The following is a 17827-nucleotide window of genomic DNA, read 5'->3' as shown; positions in this document are numbered from 1 at the left end:
GAAACCGTAATTTATGAAATAAAGAACAATTATGATCTAAAGGGTATCAAAATTTGCAAAAAGAAAAAGCTTAATATTTATTTGTTTACTTTATTAAACATTTCTTTCAATGTAAGTTGTTTAAGTTTTGCTTCGTTTCACGTGATAATACTTTCTCTTTAATTCTATTAAACAGACATAATTTCTTGTTCAGTTACAAAGTTCCGCCGTTCAAGTCCTATAATTGCTGTGTCAAGAACACCGACTAATTTGTCAATCGAAATTTTTTTGTTTTCAATAACCTCTGTCACGTTTCTTCGCTATCGGAAGCGAATTATAATGACGAGGAACTTGTTTTAAATCATATCAAAGACGGAGCATATCGAGATGAAATACTACATTTGGTAAGGAATTATAAGCCAAATAAAATAAAAACATCTGCGCTGAAGATAAGGATAGTGCTGACAAATCAACTTCCAATTCATTACGCGCCCGCCGCCGAGCAGCGTGAAATTGATAAACAGATTTCGGATTTCAAAACATACTTTCGCTTTAGATCCTTTACATATTAACAAATATATATCGGAAATTCTATTTGATATAATCGAAAGTTTAAACTTACCTTTATAAAATTGCTCTTACAGTCTGCAAAAAATAATAAGCCGGATGCAATTCGAAAATTAAGGAACAACGCAATCATCAACATTAACTGAAATAGATAATTAGATAATTTTAGCTTATACGTCCATTATACATAAAATGCGCACGCTAAAACGTATTCTGCACTTGCGCACACTCATATGCGCAGTCGTAAAAGGTCTTACGCGCACGCGTGAACGCCTCTGCGCATGTGTCAACGCGGCGCTTGCGCAGAAAGTTTTTAGTTTTGATGTCCGGATTATAGATTATTCCGAATTATGGGTGTCCGAATTAACGACTTTTGACTGTACTCATTTGTTTACTTTATTAAACATTTCTTTCAATGTAAGTTGTTTAAGTTGCTTCGTTTCATGTGATAATACTTTCTCTTTAATGCTATTAAACAGATATAATTTCTTGTTTAGTTACAAAGTTCCGCTGTTCAAGTCCTATAATTGCTGTGTCGAGAATACAGACTAATATGTCAATCGAAATTTTTTCGTTTTCAATAACCTCTGCGTCACTTTCTTCACTATCGGAAGCGAATTATAATGATGAGGAACTTGATTTGAATCATATCAAAGACGGAGTACATCGAGATGAAATACTACATTTAGTAAGGAATTATAAGCCAAATAAAATAAAAACATCTGCGCTGAAGATAAGGATAGTGCTGACAGATCAACTTCCAATTTATTGCGCGCCGCATCGTTTCCCTCCCCCCGCAGAGCAGCGTGAAATTGATAAACATATTTTGGAATGATTAGATAATCAAAGGATATGCCTTTATCCATTTTTTTGCAGCAATTCCACTTTTTGTTTAATAGACTTCGAAACATACTTTCACTTTGTAGATCTCTTACATATTAATAAATATATATCGGAAACTCTATTTGACATAATCGAAAGTTCAAACTTACTTTTATAAAATTGCTCTAACAGTCTGCAAAAAATAATAAGCCGAATCCAATTCGAAGATTAAGGAACAACGCAATCTGCAACATTAACTGAATTAGATAATTTTAGCTTAGCTTATACTGTCCGTTATATACACGCGCATTTGTAAACGTATTTTGCGCGCATATTCGCAACGCGACGCATGCGCAGAAAGTTTGTAGCTTTGAGGTCCGGATTATGGGTGTCCGAATTAACGACTTTTGACTGTATTCTGTATGAATGACAGAAAGTATATGTAATGAATACCATGGTCAAATACCTACATAAAGAAAAAGAAACAAACAAAAAAAAGTAGTATTCTCTTGCAAAAGTAATCCTGTTATGCAACACATAGTTAATTTCTGATTACATGATATTGCAAGCATTTTCTTCAGATTTTTTCTACAACTGATATTGAATACTGGTAGTTTGATCTGGTTTCATATCATGGTTAAAGGGCTGGCTGCATGGTTGATTTTCCTAGTTTTCCTCATATGTAATGCAAATAAAAGCCAGTTTCCCTTAGAAAGTTGTTCAAATCGGCACCCTTCTTCAGGTCCATAGCCGGTATTCTTTGCCCAATATTCAAATAACCTAAACTTTCCTTCAGATTCTACATTGACATGATGTATTTGTTGTAAGCAGGACAATGATCATTCGGCCTCTATCCGTGTAGCAGGAGTGTATTTAAAACATGTCAGAATCATGGGATTCATAACAAAATCGACCATGTTTTAATCTTGAAAACTTTATAAATTTTCCCGATTTTCTTACGTCATGGGTTTCACTAACAAGATATTCATACTTTTGTTCAAGTTTACAAGTTTTGTTCAAGTTCAAGTTGAGCAATACAATTGCTGAATTCTGGTAATTTGACCCAAGTTTGAATCTTCAATATTCAGTATCTTGGGCCATCACACTGTCATGCCCCCTAAAGTTATTACTGCTTGGCATAATAACAATCTCACTTGACCATGTTACCCACTTTGTCAAAACTAATATATCAGCTGCAGTCTTTCCAAAGACTCTCACTATAACAGAGATTTAAAAATATCTTTCTTAGAATAAAAATAGGTTTGTCAACGTCTGGCAACGATTCATAAACTTTTCACGCAAAGCATTTATGACTCTTTTCAGATACAACATTTTGAGAAGTGTTTCATCTGCCTTTTCCATCTGTATGGTGCGCCATTCGGAAGAAAATGATGTTGTCATGTTTAATTTCATCTGGGTTTTTCCCACATCTGTTATAAGGAGAAATAATTTCAATGATATCCTGGAACTGGAATTATCCTAGGGTACATATTAATTTGTCAACAGCATTGGTTACTTCATAAATGGAAATGAGAATATTGCTTTTTCCATTCTCACTTTGGATATTCTAAATTGCGCTAATATATATAGCATTCAATTAGGTCCATTTTAAGATAAATTTGCGGAATATCATTTCTTATAAGTTTCCAAACATCTTCTCAGAGGTGGACTTTCTTACAAGATTCAGATAATGAAGATATTGTAATATTTTGTTATTTAACAAATAAATATATATTTATTATTGAAGTGGCAACGCCATTTTTGTATGATGTAACCATTCCTCAGCAACGTAAGAAATTGTTTAAAATGAGAATTCTAAAGTTTTACCAGCTAGTAGTTGTATGAAAATTTTGCCACTAAAGAATTCTATTCAAATTATCTATCTCCCTAAACTAAAAATAAAATTTATGTTTTATTAAGATCATCTGTTATTTTGTCAATTGCTGCAAAATACAATATATTTAGTGATCATCAGTCTGAATCAGAAAAAGAGTGTGACTCTACAACTATTTTGTAGGAAAAGATAAAACAACAAAATGGAAAAAAGAACCCTTTCGAATTCAAAGACATATGACTTCTCATAAAATCATAAAAAAAAAATTGCCTGGCAATACACATATATCTAAAGATGTGGCTTCACCCATCGATGCATGGAAGCTAATATTTTATGATACAATGATTGTAAGATGCTCTAATATTTATATAAAAAATATTTCAGGAAATTTTAAAAGAGACGCAAAAACCTATGGAGAAAGAAGAGTTTCTTGCTTTTTTAGGACTCATACATAGGTGGATTGCACAAATCCTCCTGTGTAAATGCTAGAGAATTATGGACGTGAGATGGAACAAGATTGGATATTTTTCATAAAACAAATTAACTAATATTTTCTTTTCATTCTTCATGCCTTACGATTCGATAATGTCAGAACATAGGATGACAGAAGAAAAGAGTGATAAATTAGCTCCAAAAGAGATTTGTTTGAAAATTTTGTCGAGAATTGTCAGAAATTATATCATGTAGGGGAATACATGACTTTGGGTGAAAAACTAGGACCTTCTCGAGGACGATGCTCCTTTTGGCAGTATATGCCTAAGAAACCTGCAAGATATGGTATAAAGATATTTACTGTGGTTGATTTTAGATCTTTCTATACTTTGAACATGGGAACAATATGCAAGGATAAGATTATCTCACCTGAATTTGTGTCGAATAAGAATAGAGAACAGCATTCAATTCTCTTGGGATTTCAAAAGGATATAATCCTACTTTCTTATATGGCTGAAAAGAACAAATGTCTTACCATTTTGTCAACTATGCATAATGATGACCATATTGATGAAAGCACGGAAGATTTGAAGAAGTAATTATGTTTTATAACATGACAAAAGGAGCAGTTGATATAGTCGACGAAATGGGTGGCACTTATTCAGTGCCCAGAATATCAAACTGATGGGCATATTATTTTTGCTATTAAACATTGCCGGCATAAAATCAAGGATCTTGCTTTCATCTACTAAAACTTAGGAATAGGAGTCTACTAAAACTTAGGAATTCATCTACTAAAACTTAGGTTTAGGAATAGGAGGCATTTCTGATTTGGCCTTTGCACTTTTAGATCCTCATTTGAAATCACAACAGAAACAGGAATACAATGGAAGATTCTCTTGAAGATTCGCAAACAAAGAAAAGAAAATTATGTTACCGGAGATGTTACATGTGCTCAAGAAAAAAAGACAGAAAATCAAAAACTGTATGTATTAAGTGTAAAAAAAAATATGTCAAGAACACTGTGAAATAGAAGCTTCATGTATAAACTACAAAATATCTAATTTTTCTTCAGCCTAATTGATTTGAAAATTAATTATATAACTCATTATCCATGTAATAATTCTGCATAATATGGATTATAATTGCATTCAAAAATAAAAAAACACAAATTTCTCATAGAAATCAATGATTCCTAGTCATCTGAAGAAAATGTAAGTACTTTTGTTTGTTATTAATTTTAAATTAACATTATTTTTAAGTTATTTTATATAATGTTAATTTTAAAATTGACATTATTTTTAAGTTATTTTATATAATAACTGTTGCAATTAATACAGAATGCATTATTTTACTGAATTGTAATAATATGTTTCATTTGTATGTCATTTAATTGCGACGCGCGTTCTCGTGTTAAATAATACATCGTGCGTCCTCCCGAGTTAACTATACACCGCTAAATGTCATTATCAACCTATTCATTTTACTTCTATATGCTAAATATCTTATAACTTGACTTGTACACAGCTAAAATCATGGCTTCCATATGATAAATATCTTGCAACTTAACTATACCAAACAACGTCTAACAATGCATATTCTTTGACTATACACCGCTAAAATCATGGCCGATTAGCCGTTGGTGAGCTTGGCCAATAAATATGCATCGGTGCCAACGGATCCTTTGCGGAAGAAAACCCAGAAATAAATTAAATAGCAATTTGCAATGGTCTTAATGTCTATGACAAAAATGAAGTGCAACAGGGAAATTACTTAACGCTGCAGAAAGGCACATCGAAAGATGAAGCAAAGCAGTTTCAAATTCTGCCAAATCCCTGTTTAGATTATGATATAATTATATTGAATTACGATCAAATCTTGTATTTATATATAGATTTGTATTTAATACAATTATAAAACTTTAATAAGCTTAAAAGCTATTGGCACTTCCTTATTAAAGTGGCCACTATTGTTAGCCAGCAAAATTAGCAAACTCAACTGCCAAATATGCAACATACAAATTTTTAATGTAACCACTTTATAAGAAAGCACCAAATTTTTATATTTTTAAAAAGTGTAATCGAATTCTTATATAAAAATTTAACTTCAAAAATTCAATTTCTGCTCTTCAGAATCAGTATATTGGACCAAGAGATAGATTTAAATAACTTAAGAACTGATTCACTGCTTACATGAAAATTAGCTATTATGTAGCAAGAAACTTTCATGCTGTAATCTAACATGTCTCTGCTTTAAAAAATTATAAAGCATGCCCATTCTGGAAAGAGCATAGGATTAATATCCAAAATTGATACAATGTTTATATAGATGCTATCACTTCAATGTATATGAAATGCTGATACTGATTGAAGTATAAATAATTTCATAACAACACATGAAGTATTAGACAATTAGTATTTCATTCAATATAATGGTAACGAGCTATCGATTTCATCATGCCAAGCATATAGTCCTCCAATAATGTCTTTCCAGATGCAGTTTTTCATTAGTTTTTGCAGTAAGATTACCGCACGCTGAGAATCATTGCCACGTCTACATATAACATAGTTAGTAGAAAATTTCTTCTCTTCAATTATAGCCTTAAGTTTAGAAACAGAACATTCACTAGATACTTCACTAAATGGAATGTTTATGCAATTTGGAAGTGAACATATTTGTATTTCCATTGGAGAACGTACATCTAACAAAATATGCTCTGTACTATTGTCTAATAATTTCTTGTATTCCTTACAAGTTATTCGAGAAGAACTCGGAAGTAATGATATATTTTCCTCTTTATCCGTAGCAGAAGTATTACAGAAAAGTTCATAATCAACCAACTGTTTAACTGTGGGCTCATTTCCACATATTTTGCAATTTCTTTTTTTATTCCGCAGTTTAATAACTCTGATATCTCCAGAAAGCCCATCAAAAACAAGCATTTTTTTGTAATACGATGGATAAAGCCCAATAGCTATTTTAATAACTTCTAAAGCCTGTAAAGAGCCAATAACACTAGTGACTGCACCAAGTACTCCACCTTCTGAACAGTTGGTAGTGGCATTTGGAGGAGGTGGATCTGGAAACAAGCACCGATAGCATGGACCATCCAGATAATTATAAACAGTAAGCTGTCCTTCAAATCTTAAAGCTGATCCGGACACAAGAATCTTTTTGTTTAACACAGAAGCGTCATTTAACAAATATCGTGTTGGCACATTATCAGAAGCATCAATTATTATTTCATATTTTTTAATTATTTTTTCAATATTATTCTTATTAAGAAGCACAGGATAAATATTACATTTTACATGTGGATTTATATTTTTAATAGAACGCAATAAAGACAAGCATTTCTCTTGACCAACAGAACTAACAACATGAGCAACTTGACGATGCAAATTTGTTAAATCTACCTTGTCATAGTCAACAATGCCAATTTCTCCAACACCTGCAGCTGCTAAATATATCGCAGCAGGACAACCTAAACCACCCGCACCAACTATAAGAACAGTAGTCTTTTTTAATGCAATTTGACCTCTCATGCCGATTTCCGGCATGATCAGCTGCCTGCTATATCTCATTATTTCATCTGCAGAAAGATCTTTTTCACAAACTTCAGTTCGAAGAGAAGCATTGCTAGGAACTGCATTTTTCTCTTTTAACTGTAATTTCAATAAGCGTATTTCGTCATCACGTTCGGAAATCATAGCTTTTAAATTTTCTATGTTTTCATCCATTTCAGTACACAAAATTACTTGAAATTTAATTTCTTGCAGTTTGTCTGTCAAATTTAACTTCTTAACTCCATATAGAGAAAAACATGTGGTAAACATACACAATTTATTTTCTAAACATCAGTCGTAGCATTACTCTCAGTATCAACGCGTGCTGAAACCATGTGATCAAAACAACAGCACTATTAACTTTGCAGAGCTAAGTCATTTTGCCCGAAGGCCAAAATTTAAGAGCGATTAAGGGGCGAATTCAACTGCAAAGCTTGTCATGGTAATCGCACTTGCATTGCAAAGTCGGATTCAAGTGCAACGCTTTTCGGACACGCCTACTGAAAATACGTCACTACCATAGAGGAATTTTGCGGCTACACCTGACTAAGGGCCCGATTCATGACATTTTTAACCACAGCGTTAAATTATTTTTACGGAATCACGTGGTACTCTGACGTCACAAGTAATTAAATCGCAAGTATTGGTATTCTCATCAAAGCTAGCGCTAAAATTGACCATTAAATTGACGAGACGGCTGTTAAAGTAAGGACAGGTCTGACCCTTCGTGTTAAATAAACAGATGATTATATTTCCGGCAATAAACATGGCGGAAGGTTTTGGGTCAGTTTTAGCTGAAGCGTATTTGGATGAAATTAGTCGAATTTCTCTGCATCAGCAGCGAATTTTCCGTGATCGAAGCAATGCGTTCGATTTACATACAATATAGACAATGGATAATTAATTATTGTCAAGATTAATTAATTCCGGGCCCAGGAGAGTGTCGTTGGTGAGGTAAGATCAGCTTCGTATTTTTCCATAGAATGTTAGAAAAATTACTCTTCGTATTTCTTCAGAATGTGTACTTATTTCACTATCACTTATTGACGATCAACTGATTGTATAAATACAAAATGAATTGCGGAATGAGCATGTGTTTGTGCAGTAAAATTATCGCCAATACTGTTTGTGATGTTTCTTTTATTATCGCAAATAGTTTATGCTGTTTGTAAAATTGTATCCTACATTTCATGTAAACTTTGTGCTGAGTTATCACAAAGGTGAAAAATGTGATGTGCTTTATTTTTATTTAATTTTACTGTACGACTGATAGTTTAAAGTAGCATTCTATTTTGATTCTAATATATTGTCGCCAAATCTGTTAGTTGGCGCCAGTGTTAAAAACTTGATAGTGTTATCTAAATTATAAATAATTTTGTTTTTTCTTAATAGTAAGATATATTATGTATTTTTTAGGAATTTTGAAGACGTTAAGTATTAATTTAAATATTCCACAAATTTTTTTGAGCCCATTATAATGCATCTAGTAGTAGTGTTGTGAAATGAACTGAAGTAATAACCGGCGCGAGGCCAGTACCTCCTATATACGAAGCCAAGCCTCTAGGGTTGCTTGAACGGTCTGACGTCATCTAAGTCGTCATTCCTACCATCTTCCTCGTGGCAAAGAATGAAAGAATATATTTCGGTGTCGTAGCGTAGTGAACTGACTGTTGTTTGAAAGTGTAGTGTGCTCTAATAGAACATTTTTCATTTAAATTACTTTATTTATTTTTTATTATGCCACATAAATGCTGTGTTGCAACATGCGAAGGAAATTATAAGAATGGCCCGAAGGTGGCTGTATTTAGTTTTCCTACGGAAGAACAACTGAGAAAACAATGGATTTGGAACTGCAAACGAAAAGATGGATTCAAGCCTACGAAACATTCAAAGGTAAGCATGCATTTCATTTTTAAATTAGAAAATTCCTGAAAGATTAATGTCATTGAAAGAAACATGACTTGAAAATGCGAAAACAAAAAATTCTCAATGCAAGGGAAATAATTTACTAAAGTTCCATTGCATTCAACCATAGAAAATAAAACGAAGTTTTAATTACTTTCTATACAAGCATAGTTATATATTTATTTACTAGGCAGAAATTTCTCTTATCCCATTATGAATGAGTATTATTAATGAATTCTTTCAGTAATTTATATTTTCGGTGTCGGGATCTTTATAACACGCACATTGATTGGGATTGATTAATCTTTCAGGAATTTATGTTATACAGAGCTTATACTGAATTTTAAAGTGATTATAAAATGGACCCTTTTCTCAATAACTAGTCAATAGAAAATCCACCAACCTTATAAAGTTCATATTATAACTTTAAGTAGATAAATATAAAATGCTTCAAGTCGTAATTTTAAAGCCGTTAATTTAAAGATGTTTTAGATATAAGTATTTAACTGTTTGGGTATACTATTTCTTTTGATTTAGATAAGTCTCGTTCCACCTATTTTATTTTTATTTTTTTCTTTTTAAAACTGAATGTATGCAATGCCCCTTTATTATATGCTAGGAGCATTTGAGAATGCATTTTGCTCGTAACTCATGTGAACAGGAAATTAATGCTAATTATGCAATGTTCTAAACTTTATTAATTCTAAAATCCTTAAAAAAAATATGAAATATATGTAAAAGAAAACAATCATATAAATGGACTAGTTTTGACAGTAATTATTTTAATTTCTGGAATAAGTTACAAGGTGTTTAAATTAAACTGTCTTGTTCAAATAATATTGCCTAAGATTGTAAGCTTACTAGTTTTCATTACATGTTAGCATAAATCCTAATTAGCCTATTAAATTGTTTCATGCACACACACAATCTATAAAAGTACGAGTTTCTTATGCCAATAACACCTACCTTGTTACAGTGGTTCACTTGCTACTGGCAGTAAGTTCTTGTGGGCTTGAAATTTACATTAATTTCTTATCTAAAAACACTTATGTAAGGGGTTTTGTTTATTTATACTTGTTGCAGTGGAATATGAAAATGTTTCATTGTATTAATAAGTTATATAACTTTTAAAATTTTTGAAAAAAGTTAAGAAAATTATATGGAAAATAAGCAATCTAGTGAGCCTTCCACAGTAATATAATGTCAAATGCGATTGATGAATGTGAATATTTCACTCCAAAATTACATAAGAATAGCCTAAAATATTTAATTACTGCAAATAAACTGTTAAATATACAAATTCTTGTTTTTTTCTTTGTGTATCATATTTTAGCACTTATACATGTTTTCAATAATTCAAGAAAAATGAATTTTTTTAATGACTAATGATGTTTTATGCTCTTAAATATAAACATTCATAGGCACACAAGTAAATTTGTACTTCAGGTTGTGAACATATCATTTGTAAAAATGTTTAGAAAAAGAGCCAGTAACTTTATATTTGAATGGTACGAATGAATGTGGTTAATCTTATTCTTATCCATCAACTGATGGTTAATCTTATTCTTTTTATAACTGTATTATCACCATTTTGAATGTAATTCCATAACAAAGTGTTGTTTTCAAATAACTGAAGAAAGAAATATTTAGGATGTAGCAATTATATATACATGAGCAATTGTATGTTACCTGAGGATGTATCAATTAAATATTACTTATGTTATATGCATTTGACATATGACAACAAACATGTGCTAATTATTTGCACTTTTCAAAACTTTGACAGCATCCATAGCTCTTTTTAGCCCAAAAGAGTTAATAGTTTTGTTTTAAGATTTTGCATTATTCACTCTAAATGGCTGCATCACTTTTTTGCGTTGTGCACTTTAAATGACTATATCTCTTCAAATTGTTACCATCCAAACATTATCGCCCTGTATTATTTTTAAAGAAATTAAATGATGAACGTTTTCCACAACGGTAACCCTTCCCTTAAGCAGATAGCTCTTGAGTGCTTTGCCATGATTAAATAAAAATACAATAAAACCCTTATTAGACTGTGCATGTATTTAAAGGATGGCGAATGCTTATGATTTTATAATTGTTTAACCTTTTGATACATGTTTATTTATTTGTTCTTTTTCATATTAAAAGGTGTGTGAACTTCACTTCAAGCAAGAGGATGTTCTGAGGCAAACTGAATTCTTTGATGAGAAAACTGGAAAGAAGATCATTATACCATTGTCATATCCTCGTTTAAAGAATGGTGCAATTCCAAGTCTGTTTCCTGATGGTCCGAGTCATCTTAGTTCCAGTGTTTCATCAAGGGAATCACCAGAGCATAAAAAGACTCAAAAGAGAACAAGATGCACTCGAAAAAGCCTTAGTCTGTAGCTTAGCTGAAAAGGAAGAGTATGAACGAAAACAAATGTTTTATAATTTAGATGAACTAAAAATTTGTTTTAATACTGTGAATTTACCAGATAACTGGATAGTTATACACAGGCCTATACATACTATGATTCTTAATATTTCTAATGACAATCATCCAAGAATTCTAAAATCATTATTGATTGATTGTAATTTGAATATATCTGTAGCAATTAGAAATATACCTATTAAATCACTGAAGCAATATGTAACCCCATCAAAAATTAACAACCTTAAAGATCTTTTAAGTATTTTAGAGAAATTAGACCTATTTGCCTCAAATGATTCATCTGAAGACAGTATTCAAAATTATTTACAAATTGTAAATGAATTAATGACAATTTTAAAAGAGAAAATTCCACATAAAAACAATGAAATAAATTTTCTCGTTGAGCAACTATCAAACTTGAATTCAGAAAAACAACAATATAGGTATTCTGCAGACTTTCTAATATTTTCCACTTTACTTCACACAATTTCACCACATGCATATAATTTTATTTGAAATTCAGAAAATATTATTATGCCTCATCCACGGACCATTCAGAAAATTTTTTCAGATTTTAATATATATCCAATAAATGAACAATACAACCAAAAGTTCCTAAGCTACAGAAAATTTAAATTTCAAGAACTATCAGAAAAAGATCTGCTTGTTATTTTAATGATTGATGAAATTCATCTAAATCAAGCATTTGATTATAAAGGTGGTAATTTGTGTGGAATGGCATATAATTGCAAAAATGCTGCATCTAGTGCATATGTTTTCATGATTCGCAGCCTATTATCTGTTTATAAGGATGTTGTACATATTTTGCCGGTGAAAACACTTAGTGCGGATAATTTGTATATTTATATTAAAAAAATTGTTGTGGGATTAGAAAATATTGGGTTTAAAATTATTGCTATTGTCACTGACAATAATTCGATTAATAAAAAGGCTATGTCTCTGTTTTCCGAACCACCTAAAGTTAGTATTGTTTATCAAAACCCTGTTGACAAATCTAGGCCAATGTTTTTTATTATTGATACAGTGCATATTTTAAAATGCATTAGAAATAACTGGATAAATCAAAAAAATAATAATCAGTATGTTTTTCCCAAGTTTTGATGATGCTTCACATATTGAAACTGCATCTTTTTCTTGTATTAAAAAATTACATGAATCTGAAACTGGTAAGTTATTAAAGTATGCTTATGGTCTGACAATAAAAGCTCTATATCCAACTAACTTAGAAAAACATAGTGTAAAGCTTGCATTGCAGATTTTTGATGATAATGTTGTTGAAGCATTATTTTCTTTTGGCCAGCAGAAAGAAATAATAAATTTCCAAGAAACTGGAAACTTTATTAAAATAATAAACACATGGTGGTCAATTGTAAATGTGAAATCTATTTTTAAAGGGGTTCATAAAAATAATGTATTTGAAACACCTTTCACTGTGGCAGAAAATGATGAAAAATATGTTTTTATGAATAACTTTTTGAATTGGCTAGATAGTTGGAAAAATTTGAATTTAACCTCTGGTTGCCTAACCAAAGAAACTCACTTTGCAGTATACCATACAACGTATGCTTTAATTGAGATATCAAGGTATTGTATAAATGAGTTGGGTTTTAAATACCTTTTACTTGGAAAAATACAAACAGATATGTTAGAGGCTAGATTTGGTAAGTTAAGATAGTGACACTAATCTATTGTTTCTTATTATCTTCAGACTTAATTTGTAATTCATTTTATCTAAATGAATATTTTTTGCAGAATGTAGATAGTATGTTAAATAAAAAAATAGTGCTTTTTCTATTTGTGTTGTGAAATCTTTACCAACTCTTTCAAAATGCATGCACACACACACACAAAAAAAAAAAAAAAGCATTTGTAATAGATAACTAATTATGACAGTAAAGTGCTAAAGTTGTTAAGTCTCTTATATAATATCATTTTGTGCAAAATAGGTGTATTTATTGTAAACTAGAGAAATATTGATTTTTGAAGATAAAATACTTTGCCAATTAATATTACTATTGTTTAGATTTTGAAATCAGTATCTTGCAATTTTTTAATATTATTTTAATTGAAGCAGACATGTTTATTACATTAATTTTACACTGTAAGAAGAAAATAAATACAATTTGTTTTTACCTACAATTCCATATGAGTCATTTTTATGGAGGAAATTCACTGTATTCTTATACAATATTTTCATTGTAATACATGCTAAATTCTGTCAAAACTAAAATTAAATACCTTGGAATTAAAATTTCTAATGATGTGGTTGTACATATACAGGGGAAAACTTATCAAAAATAAATTGAGTAAAAAAATATTTTTAATCCTTCCCAGCTGTAAGGCTTCATGCAGTTATACTAAACTATTTTGATATTAAAAAGACTTAACTGTAATAGAAAATAAGTAGCATCAAGTTAAATAAATAGTCATCCCACCCTTTTTCCCACTGTAGTATGCAATGCCATTTCCTGTTACTTCCAGTTAAAAATTTACTAGTACAAAAAATTCAGGCCAAAAAAATAAATAAAATCCTTTTTATATGTTTTGAATCCTAATTGTGTTGCTTTCCTTTAATAAAAAGTCTGAATTATTTTGAAAATTTTAAATCTTACTTTACATCTTAACAATCAGTCTATATTTATTTTCATTTATAATAGGAAAATACATAAAACTTGTTATTCTTTCAATTCTAAGAATTGAGGACATTTGATCTATTTAGATGTTTTAAAAGTTCCTACTGATTACCCTGATAAAAATTCCAGTAAGTACATATATAAACTTCATATTTATCATTTGCTAAAGAATTCTCAAATAAGTTACAATGAAATGCTTTCAGGAACAAAAATTTACAAGTTACAAAAAAAAAAAAAAAAATTTATATGCACATAATTAGACAAAAGGGGTGTTACAAACATTTAACAATAAGAATGAAACATAAGAATTTTGAATTCCTAGCAAGTGTCAAGTTTGTTGAATTTTTACAATTTACCCAATATTTTGTAATTTTTCTTTTTTTTATTATTGGGGAAGATGCAGTTATGTATTCTCAAATAATGATCTAATTTAAAATGCCTAAATATATGAAATGTTTTGCTACCGTATTTTAAAACTACCAATGAATAAATATTGATAGATGCTAAAAAATAGTATTTTTCAAATCATTCTCCAGGTTTCTCATCTGTTAAGAAATTCAGTCCCACACTGAAGTGAAAAAAAAAAGCGGAAAATGACTAAACAATTATGTGTAAATTTGTATTTATGAGAAACAGAAAATGCCGTTAAAAATTGATTAAAATTAATTTAAGGATTTTTAGTGTTAATCAATTGTAAACTTGCTTAATTATGCGTTATCCTCTTTGTTAAGGAAGAAAATATTTAATAAAATATATATTCTTCAGAAAGCAAACCAGCATCAGCCAGATATTCAGTATATATTTATTACTACTAATCTGAAGTATGTTGAATTAATTTCTTTACTATACTGTTATTATTTTAAGCATAAAAATATATAAGGAAAGTAAGGTTAGGTATTTGAAATTAGAAAATGCAGTCGATGAAATCAAATCGGAATATATATATTTGCACACACATATATATATATATATATATTTAAAACCAAACGATATAGTAAGCCTTATGCAAGGAAATAAAAACTACTTTTCATTTTCTCTCCTCTTAAAGGAATAACAGCGATAAGTGGTTTCATGTGGCAACCATGCTTTCTGTACATAAGGACGACTTTAGTGACGTAGTGTGCGGCGTGCCGTGGCTTCGTTTATAGGAGGTACTGGCGAGGCGCTGCTGTTTGTGACGTCAGCCTGCGTGCTGAGTGTTTTCGAATGTTTTACTTGTAGACGAAAGAAAGCTGATCTCGGAAGAGTGATACTGTTTTGATGGAAATAAAAAATGACTTATTAAGAATTTTTTGTCTTTATTCATAATGCACCCCAGCCTCGGGTAGAGGCAGGCACGCAACTGAACGAACTTTTTTGAATGTATTTGATTTATATATTTTCTGTGTTCTTCGTAACATAGTGGTACCATCGGTAGAACCGGGTGATTTGAATTAGAATTTTCCGATTGAACTTTTGATATTGAATTTCGATTTTGAATATACTTTGAAGATGGATTTGATCGCTCTAAAGGCCCAAAGAAAAGGACTTAGAATTGCGTTTTCGCAAACCTCAAGGAAAACCGAAAGTGAATTAACTAAAGAAGTAAGAGATTTAAAAATACTTTCGATTTTGAAGTGTCAACTTTGTGATAAATTCCAGAGACTTGACGTATGCCAGAGTGCTATATCGCAGCAAATTTTGCAGACTGAAGATGGAGAAAAATTATTTAGTGATGATTTTCAAGAAGCGGAGAATTATCGAGATACGTTTCTAGAACAGTGTGCTCAAATAGATGCGAAAATGCAAGCCTCCTCTCTTTCAAATAATTCCGAATCTAGGAAATTTAAATTGCCTAAAATTGAGCTTAAAAAATTCAGTGGTGAAGCTAAAGATTACCTGACTTTTTGGAGTCAGTTCCAGAAAATCCACGATGACAAAAGTATCGCCGATGAAGATAAAATGCAGTATCTGTTGCAGGCTATGGAACCCAAATCGAAAGCAGAACGCCTAGTCCTTAGCTTTCCGGCAACAGCAGCTAATTATCCTAAAGCCATCGAACACTAAGAGAGCGCTTTGGACGCGAAGATTTACTTGTGCAAATCTATGTGAGAGACTTGTTAACCCTAGTGATGAAGAACGCTGTAACCGGAAGAGCAAAAACGGATCTACCCTCTCTGTATGATGAACTAGAAGGAAAATTGCGAGCGTTGGAAAGTTTGGGGAGAACCCAAGAAAAATATGGGGACTTTTTGACCCCCTTAGTGGAAAGTTGCTTACCAGAAGAAGTATTGATTGCATGGGAAAGAAGCAGAAATCACGACTCCATTGAAACTAAAGGGAATCGATCTTTGAAACATTTAATGAATTTCTTAAAACAGGAAGTTAAGGGAGAAGAGATGGTTCTCCTCGCAAGAACTGGTTTCGCTTCCCAACAGAACCATCGGAAGAAAGATTTTAACCACGAACAGGTAAAGCAAAATGATCCCGTAACAGCATCAGCTCTAGTAAGTCTTGAGAATTCAGGTAAGAGTATTCTGAACTGTAATTTTTGTGAAAAGAAACATTTTAGTGAAAAATGTTACTCTGCAAAAAAAAAAAAAAAAAAAAAAAAAAGACTTTAGCTGAAAAACAACAATTGTTGTTGAAAAAAGGTGCTTGTTTTTCTTGTCTGAAAAGAGCGAGTCACATTAGTAAATTTTGTCCTTTCAAAGGTAAGTTAAGTTGTTCTATTTGCAAAAGTTGTAATCATTTTGATGTAATGTGTAATCAAAGGCTAAAAAATAATGATCAGATAAATGTTTCAAAAGAGAGTTCTCTTTCTAACTGTGGCAGAAGCGAAACTGTATTTTTACAAACGCTTTGCGTTCGAATTCGGTGTCAAGGTCGCGAGAAAATTATTCGCTGCATAATTGCTAGCGGAAGCCAAACTAGCTACGTTAGTGAAAATATGATGAGTCAGCTTAAAGCATCTCCACTTCGGGAGGAGACAGTTATACATTCACTGTTTGGGGGGGGATGAAACAAAACCTATACAACGTGAAGTGTTTTCGGTCGAGGTCAGCAATTTAAAAGGAACATTCGCATGTAGTTTTGAGGCATTATCGGAAAAAAAGATTTGGGGTTTTATTCCTAAGGTTAAAGATAAAGAGATTTTGAATGAATTAAAAGAAAAAGAAATCGAATTTTCTGATCCATTGCGAAAGGAAATTGAAATTAACCTTTTAATCGGAGCAGATGTTATAGGAAAATTATTGACGGGAAATTCTATTGAATTAGAGTCCGGGGTGCGTATTTCCAAACTCTACCCTATCTCTAGTAGCTCTACCCTACCAACACCGACTCTACTTCAAGCCTAAGCGCGCGGTTCGAAAATTCGTGTGACGTCACGACTTCTGGTCATAATAAACTTCGGAACGAATGCAGTGGCTCTTTGCTGATTGCTGAAGCTTCTTACGTTGTGCGAACGCTGAAGCAGAATACTTTGATTTTTTTATGGTTTTAAGGTTGGATATATTTTAGAGAGGTAAGAATACATTACTTTACTTCTGTAAAGTTATATTTTTCTAATTATATCAACGTTTTTAGGCGTATGTTCTAGTATACATGTGTTAATTCTGGTAGAGACAAGGCTGCTGTGCTATGTATAATTTCTTTTTGAATAATGTTG

At 31.3% G+C, this 17827-nt stretch overlaps 2 protein-coding genes across 2 annotated transcripts; one reads left to right on the top strand and one right to left on the bottom strand.

Annotated features, from left to right (window-relative positions):
* Positions 1-6032: 6032 nt before the first annotated feature.
* Positions 6033-7622, bottom strand: Uba4 (Ubiquitin-like activating enzyme 4). Its single transcript, XM_085815533.1, has one exon. The coding sequence runs from the start codon at positions 7468-7470 to the stop codon at positions 6058-6060; it is 1413 nt and encodes a 470-aa protein (XP_085671659.1). The 5' UTR covers positions 7471-7622; the 3' UTR covers positions 6033-6057.
* A 1218-nt stretch (positions 7623-8840) lies between these two features.
* On the top strand, positions 8841-13337 carry LOC146997708 (THAP domain-containing protein 2-like). Its single transcript, XM_085815531.1, has 2 exons — positions 8841-9093; positions 11260-13337. Exons 1-2 carry the CDS (start codon positions 8938-8940, stop codon positions 11497-11499), a joined length of 396 nt encoding a protein of 131 aa, XP_085671657.1. The 5' UTR covers positions 8841-8937; the 3' UTR covers positions 11500-13337.
* Positions 13338-17827: the final 4490 nt, after the last annotated feature.

Source organism: Stegodyphus dumicola, chromosome 4 (assembly GCF_044657685.1).
Source record: "Stegodyphus dumicola isolate Sdum_Otavi_A_Nest chromosome 4, ASM4465768v1".
Classification (NCBI taxonomy): domain Eukaryota; kingdom Metazoa; phylum Arthropoda; class Arachnida; order Araneae; family Eresidae; genus Stegodyphus; species Stegodyphus dumicola.
This window is presented reverse-complemented; position numbering and strand designations above follow the sequence as displayed.